Here is a 7,862-nt window from a genome sequence, read left to right as displayed (position 1 = left end):
GCTCCTCCACTCCACACACCCAAGCCACTCGCGCCGCCCAGTAGACGTCTCCTCCCGCGCAAGAGGAACCCGTCGAGGGCGCGCCGACCCTGCCCGCCGCCTTAGTCGGCGGAGCGCGACTGAAAGGACACGGATGCCGCCTAGAGGGGAGGGTGAATAGGCGGTTTAAAACTTTTACGAATATGGCTTAACAAATGCGGAATAAAACTAGCGTTTAATTTATCAAGCACAAAGCCTATATAACTAGAGTTCAGCTATGTGCACCAACAACTTATGCTAAGAAATTCAAGCAACTATGTGGTAGCAAGATATATAACATCAAGCACGAAGGCTATCACAAAGTAAAGTGCATAAGTAAAGAGCTCGGGTATAGGAATAACCGAAGTGATGCGGAGACAACGATGTATTCCGAAGTTCACACTCTTGCGAGTGCTACTCTCCGTTGGAGCGGTGTGGAGGATAAGTCACTCCAAATGCTCGAAGGCCACCGTATTCTCCTCGAGAATTCCCACCAAAAGGGATGTCCTCGATCCACTATGGAACCTTAGGGTGGTCACCAAACCCGCATAAAGCTTGAGCTATCTCCACAACTTAATTGGAGGCTTCCAATAAATTGCCACGAAGGCCTTGACCTTGATGAATCTCCACAACTTAATTGGAGTCCCCAAGAACACCACAAAGACCACTAAGTCGTCTAGGGTCCAAAGACCCAAGAGGAACAAGCTCCCGAAGTGAATATCTCCCGAACTTTCACCTCCACGTATCAAACCGATGCACCAAATACAATGGCAAGAACACCACAAAGATGCCCAAATCCTTCATTCTCAAATTCCAACAAAGCTACTGAACCTATTGGGGGAATAAGAGAGGAAGAACAAAATAAGAAGAGAAACACAAAATTTCTCTCCAAGATTTAGATCTAGAGATTCCCTCACAGAGAGGGGGATTTGATTGGCGCAAATATAGATCTAGACCTCCTCTCTCTTTTCCTCAAATTTGAGCAAGAATCATAGAGGGACTGGGGGAGAGGAAGAGCTCTCAAGATGAAACAATGGTGGAGAGCAAGATGTTGAAGAAGAAGTGCTACCAAAGAGAGAGAAAAAGGTTTTTTATATGGTTACCAAAAATCTGCCCATTGGCCTGATAAAATACGTCTAAAAACAGCAACAAGAGGAAGGATACTGGAAGCTGGACTAGCTGGGGGCGCGTGGTCGAGCGAGCAAGAGCCTGGGCCGCGGCGAGCGAGCGTGTAGTGGACAAAGCAAGTGTTGCGTCTCACGCGCAGAGCAGGCGTCTCACGCGCGCGAGCGAGCGGCAGACGACATGCGGGGACGCGTGGCGAGCAGGGACTCGAGCGGGGACGCGAGCATGCGAGGAGATCGGGCGAGCGAAAGCTGGGCGAGCGGGCCAGCGCGGGTGGGCTTTGCTGTGCGACCAGGAGAAGCAGGCCACGCGAGGGTGGAGGCCAGAGGCTCCGGCCGCGGTACCGGCCTGGGTACTGCCGGGACGCGCCAATCCCCTGGATACTTACTGAGAGCAAAGCCACCTGGGCGGTACCGCGGGCGGTACCACGCCCGGAGGCTCCGGCCACTGGTTCCTCCGCTCCATTTACTTTTCTTTTTTTTAAACACAAATATTGAAATGCAAATAACTTGAGTTTGGAAAATCCAAATGAGACGAAACCAATTTTGTTGGAAAATATGGAAACTAGCGGGGGTTGATTTCTATTAAATTTAGAGGTGCAACACCTCAATACGAGAAATTGAGAAAATCACCGAACTCGAAAACGCAACAAGTGATCTATGCAAAATCCATTTTCGATGCACTCGAGCTTGTCATGGAAATAACCACAAGCTCAAAACACCACATGGATAAGATCCAAATAACAACCAAGAAAGATGATGCAAGGATGCAAAGGTTTGAACTTACTTCGAGCGATACGACCGAGTTACTCACTCGAGAGTCCCTTGATAGTACGATCATTATCCTATAAACCTGTCTCCCAACTAAATCACGAGACCGGTAAGAAAGAAACCCTATCAAGATCAAACCTTCACCTTGCGCATTCCACTTGAGCTCGATGATGAAGATCTTGACCGCAACAAGGATGGAACGCCGATTGTGCTTGCTTGATGTCTTGCGGATTGATCCCCCATAATCCACTATAGGAGAGCTTCTTCTTCGGTGCATCTTCACATATCCATGAGCACATATGAATGGAAAGCTTCAAGCATGTGAGCTTTTCGAGTTGACTTATCTTGAACTTGCACCTCATTTCTTCGTATTGCAATCTTGACGTCAACTAATCGCTCAAGCATTGCCTTATGGACAACTCCTAGACATATAACTCAATGCAACCATTAGTTCATAGGGATTGCCATTAATTACCAAAACCACACATGGGGGGTCTATGCACTTTCAGCGGCCGCCACCTCCGCGCCGGCGATAGCAGCGGCCGGAGGGAGTAGATCGGGGCCCACTTTTGTTAGGGTTGGTGGTGGCGCTGAAGCAGCCCACGCGAGCCCGCTCGAGGGCGTTTAGATTATTCCAAAGTTGTCAGTTCCGCTAGCAGTGCAACCAAGGATGGAATATCAAAGTAACATAGGGGCGATGTTTCAGTCGAGAATGAAGTAGAGTTTAGCAGTTCCAGAAAAGGTGATGCAGTCACTAAATCGAGAGCATATTCAGAAATAAATTAGCCTAGGCCTGTATTAGAGGCAACAACTGGAATATTTCTTTCTAAAAATAAATCGTCTGCACAATCTCATGAATTGTTTTTTAGTACAGAACCATCAAGGAGCAACCAATTGCATGAATTTTGCCTGAATTAGTTCATGCAAAATAATGAAGGAGAAACCAATGGCATAATTTCGCCTAAACCAACAAAAATAATGAGCCAACAAAATTTCCCTTGCTACACTAACTATAAACTCACTACCATCTACCATCGCGTGTGCGTCATGGTTGATTATTGTTCCTAGCTTCGTGAACGGCGGCTTGGTGATGGTAAGTGAGAGCTGAGATGTGGTAATCCATGGTGATAGCTAGCCACATCGATGGCGACATCATGGTGGTAGTTCTGTGTGCCGTCGCGGTAGGCCTTGTGCCAATCTTCGTGGATGACGGGGTGGTGATGGTTCTAGTAGGGGAGAGGTTGTAATCCATGGCGGTAACTGTTGTGGCCACCATCTTCGGCGGGGGAAAGGCGATAACCATCATGGCCACTGAGGACGCAGCATGGTGGTAACTGTGTTGATCCAGCCACTGTCGTTGCAGATCTTGTTGTGCTATGCTGAAAGCTTCAACTTACCATATTCAACTTACCATATTCAGTCTAGTCTTGCATGTAACCGTCTTGGCAACCGCGAGCGACAACATCATGGTGGTCTTTCCCCGCGCCGACATGGTGCCTAGCTATGGTACGATTCTGTGAGGCTCATTATAATAGGTCAACATGTGAGTATTGTGGCTAAAACTAGCCTCTAATGCAATTAACCAGACCGTGCCTTGCGTATTTATTAGGACAAAAAAAGCTTCCAAGTTACCAAAAAAAATTCTACCTTATAATCCTGAATTGTTTCGAATGGTCCCAACATCCACGAAGCATGTAAGAGCAGGTCTAACAGACCCCGTAAAAGGGGCAAACCCGTATAATAACCGCCAATTTGAGGGTTTCGCGTCTACCCGGCCGTCTAGCACGCCCCGTAAAAACGGCCCCCGCATCGTTTTTTGCTGTTTCCGACTACGGGGCGGGTCGTCGCCCCCTACTTGTGCGGGGTGGGAGCGGGGATAGTGGGCGAAAACAGCATCGCCCACTCCACTGCGCGCGAAGCATTTCGCTGAAGCCAACTGCCGCTGCCGCCGACCGATCTCCTCCCTCGCGCCCTTCCCGGCCGGATCCCGCTGCCATGGACCGTCCGCAAGAGCCGCCTACCGCCGGCGATGCATCTCCTCCGGCCGCGGTGGTCGATATCGCCGTCGGAGCTGCGCCGAACGCCGGCGCGGTGTCGGCCATGATCTCCGCCACTATCCCGTCGAAGAGGAAGAGGATCCGGAAGCAATTCTTCGAAGCACCTGCACCGGCGGCGTCCGCAGCAGCGCCGGCCGCAGCTTCGCCGGCCATAGCCCCGCCGAATGCCAAGAAGGGGGGCAGGGTGAAGACGAAGGCGGCCGGGCCGAGGGGCGTCGCGCCGGCCAAGGTGCGGACAAAGGCAATCAGCCGCATCGGCCTCGCGCCTCCACCGCCCTCCAAGGCCACGCCCTCTCCTCCCTCCGTTCCGTCCGATGCGCCGCCCGCGCCGCTGCCATCCACCATGGACGTAGACAAGGTGTTCGATGTTGAGTCCACAACATCCTACTTGGACATGCTCAATGGTTCCGCGGTGAATTTGGACGCTGGTATTGATGCATTCGATGCCGAGTGCAACGTTGAAGAGATTGATGAGGAGGAGGAGGATGAGGGGGACGAGGAGGAGGTGGTTGAGGTTGATCCGGCTGCTGCCGGTTCTTCGTCGACGCCGAAGCCACGCACGGTGAACTACAGCGAGATCGAAGACGCCATCTTGGTCCGTGCTTGGAGCAAGGTGGGGATGGATGCGTGCACCGGAGTGGACCAAGGCGGCAAGCGATATTGGCAGCGCATTGAGGATCTGTACCACCAGCTGAAGCCTCGCACGAAGAGCATGGCGGACAGATCCTACCGCTCCCTTGAAGGCCGATGGAACATCATCAAGCCGGCTTGTTCTCGTTGGAGTGCTGCCATGGATCAAGTGGCCGACAACCCCCTAGTGGATGCGTGCCGGAGGACTATGTAAGTTTTCCTTGTGTTGATGATGTGCTATCCATATTATGTGTTGATGATGTGGAAACATCTCCTCATACTATTGTTGTGCAGCCCAAGTATGCTCAAGCACGATACAAGGACATGGCCGGCTCTAAGAACAAGGAATTTCAATTTCAACATTGCTTTTCCATCCTTCAACATCTTCCTAAGTGGAAGTTGCGGGACAACGAGCCAAAGTGCAAGAAGGAGGCACTTCTCACCATGGATGATGAAGCGGAGGACATGAGTGGGAGAAACACCGGCAAATCCGAGGGCAACAAGAAGGCCAAGGAGGGGGTCAAGGTAGAACTTGAAGCAGCTAGCTTCCGGGAGAAGTTGGATCAACTCATGAAGTCCAAGGAGGCATTGACGATGAAGACGTTGGAGACCAAGCGCATGATCACCGACAAGAAGAGTGTGGTGAAGCTTGCCAAGGTGCAAGCAAGGAAGGAGCTTGACATGAAGATGATCGCAGCCAAAGAAGCCAAGGCCATGAAGGAGCTCTTGGCCGAGGAGAGGGAAATCATGATGATGCGCACCGACGGCATGGACGAGGGTCAGCCGGCGTGGTGGAAGGAGACCAAGGCGGACATCATTGCGAGGAAGAAGGCTGCGCGTCAAGCTCGTGATCAAGGTGAGTCTCCGGCGAGCGGTGGCGCCGGTGGTGATGGATCCGTTGATGGTTGATCACATTTGGGAATTCCGTGGCTTGAACATTGCCTATGATCGTGTTGTGATGTTGAAACTATGAATTATGCATCATATATTTTGGATGTGCTATGTTTGATGTGAAATTGTTGTGCAAATTGCTGTCTAAAACCCTGTTTTGAGGGGCCGGAAACTCGGACGAGCTAGCAGAGCCCGTATCCCCACCCCGTAAAACAGAATGCTCGTCCGAGTTTTTGGCCGGCGAAAACCGGATACAGGGCCCTTTACTCGTGTTATACAGGGCGAAAAAATACGGGGCCTGTTAGACATGCTCTAAGCCCGAGCAATAATCCGCCCAACCTATCAAACGTGTCCCTATGGATGGCACGAGGAGCCCGTGTGGATTGGCAGGAGGAAATACTCACAAATCATCACTTCATTGAATTTTTGCCTTGCACGGTGGCAAACTTTTTCTCAGAAATTTTCGCAAAAAAAAATCTCAGAAGAGTACACGCTGCGCCAACTGTGTTCATGGTGCACCAGGTGGAGATTTTTCCAACCAACGGCTGTTGACCGCCGAGGCACCATAGGATTCCCAAGGTCCCAGCCAAGGAGAAACACCCTCCATCAATAAAGCGAAGCAACGTCTCTCTCGCAACTAGCCGTTGGCCCCCCTCGCCGCTCCTCCCCCAACGGCCAAATTCCGCCGTATAAAACCCCACGCCGTCCACCCTCAACTCCTCACTCCTCACCTTCGATCCCTCACCACTGCCAAAGATTTCTTCTGATCGCCGCTCGATCGCTCCAGACCCACTCCCACTCCCCGATCACAGAGCCATGGCGGGTGGCAAGACGCACACGCACAAGGCCTTCCTGCTCTGCAACTACGCGCTGCTCGGCGCGGCGTCCAGCTGCATCTTCCTCACGCTGTCACTCCGCCTCCTACCCACGCCGTGCGGCCTGCTCCTGGTCTTCCTGCACGCCCTCACCGCCGTCTTCTCCGCCGCCGGCTGCTCCGGCTCCTTCACCGCCGGGCCAGCCCCCTGGCACACCGCCCACACCGCGGGCGCCGCGCTCACGGCCATCTTCCAGGGCGCCGTGGCGCTGCTCGCATTCACCCGCACCGCCGACTTCCTCGCCGAGCTGCAGTCCTACGTCCGCGACGACGACGGCGCCGTCATCCTCAAGATGGTCGGCGGCCTCGGCACCGCCATCTTCGTCCTCGAGTGGGCCGCCCTCGCGCTCGCATTCTCCCTGCGGCTCGATGATGATGCCGAGGATTACAGCGGGGACGACGACCTCCGCCGCGCCAAGAACTGGGCCGACTCCTACCATGTCTGACTGAGCCATCCGCCTCCGCGCTTCGTGCGTGCTTCCACCGGCTGCCGCCCTCCAGGGATGTGCCGATTTGGTAGTGTAGCTGCTGTCTGAATTCTTTTCTGCTGCTCTGTACTGTACCGTGCTCTCGGATTCTTTTGTACTACTGTAGTAAGATGTCAAGGCAAATATGTATTGCTTTGGACTCTGCAAATTTGTTGTAAGGCTGGATTTACATTGGATATATTATTGAAAAAAAGTGAGATTTATGCAGTTAATTTTTCGTCTGATATTATGATTTATGCAGTCGATTGGTCAATCAAAAGAGGGAGATCACAAATTACTTAGTACAAACTTCTGATGTTTGCCAGAAATCATAATCGCATCCAAACACAGGCAGGGTAATTCAGTTCCGACGCGACGCAGACGGACTCAACTACTCCACTCGCGAACAAAACGTTGGCAAGTTAAACAACAGGCAGAGGTTCTCCCGCACATCACGAGCCAGAGGAGAGACCGGGCGTGTGGCGGCGCGCTAGGGTTTGCCGCCGCCAGAGAAATCGATCAGCCGCCTCCGTCCCCTGCTTCTCCCGCCGCCGGGGCATCCGGTCTCCTCCGCTGGGGCCTGATTAGTTGGCGATCCATCGGATCTGCTCGACACCTTGCCGCTCCCTGTTGCTCCTCCTCCCCCAAGGTACCTGCAACTCGTCCCTCCCGCCGGAAGACCTCTCCACGCAGCTTTTTTTTTTTTTTACCCTGATTTTTTTTTTTTTACCATGTCCACCCAGCTCTCTCTCAACCCAAGGGGTCTGACTGGAAGATGCAGGAAACCAACAGAAACACCAGAATCAGCAAAACCGATTCCGGTGAGGCCGGATGGAGCCACCTCAGCCAAGAACTCGCGTCAAAGCTGTCTCCAACCATCGTCGCGCTCGCCTCATTCGATGACGGGACCATGTATCGGCAATCCACGGGCATAGTTATCACAAACAGCGAGGGCGGTACTTCGATACTGACATCGTCAGATTTCCTCGCAAATACAAAGGGCAGGCTCAAACATTCACTCGAGATAACA

At 52.5% G+C, this 7,862-nt stretch overlaps 1 protein-coding gene across 1 annotated transcript; it reads left to right on the top strand.

Moving 5' to 3' along the window:
* The first annotated feature begins 6,307 nt into the window (after positions 1-6,307).
* On the top strand, positions 6,308-6,811 carry LOC124659261. Its single transcript, XM_047197184.1, has one exon. It carries the CDS (start codon positions 6,308-6,310, stop codon positions 6,809-6,811), a length of 504 nt encoding a protein of 167 aa, XP_047053140.1.
* The last annotated feature ends 1,051 nt before the right edge of the window (positions 6,812-7,862 follow it).

The sequence above is a fragment of the Lolium rigidum genome, chromosome 6 (assembly GCF_022539505.1).
Source record: "Lolium rigidum isolate FL_2022 chromosome 6, APGP_CSIRO_Lrig_0.1, whole genome shotgun sequence".
Classification (NCBI taxonomy): Eukaryota; Viridiplantae; Streptophyta; class Magnoliopsida; order Poales; family Poaceae; genus Lolium; species Lolium rigidum.
Note: the sequence above shows the minus strand (reverse complement) of the source record. Positions and strands in the feature narration are given on the sequence as shown.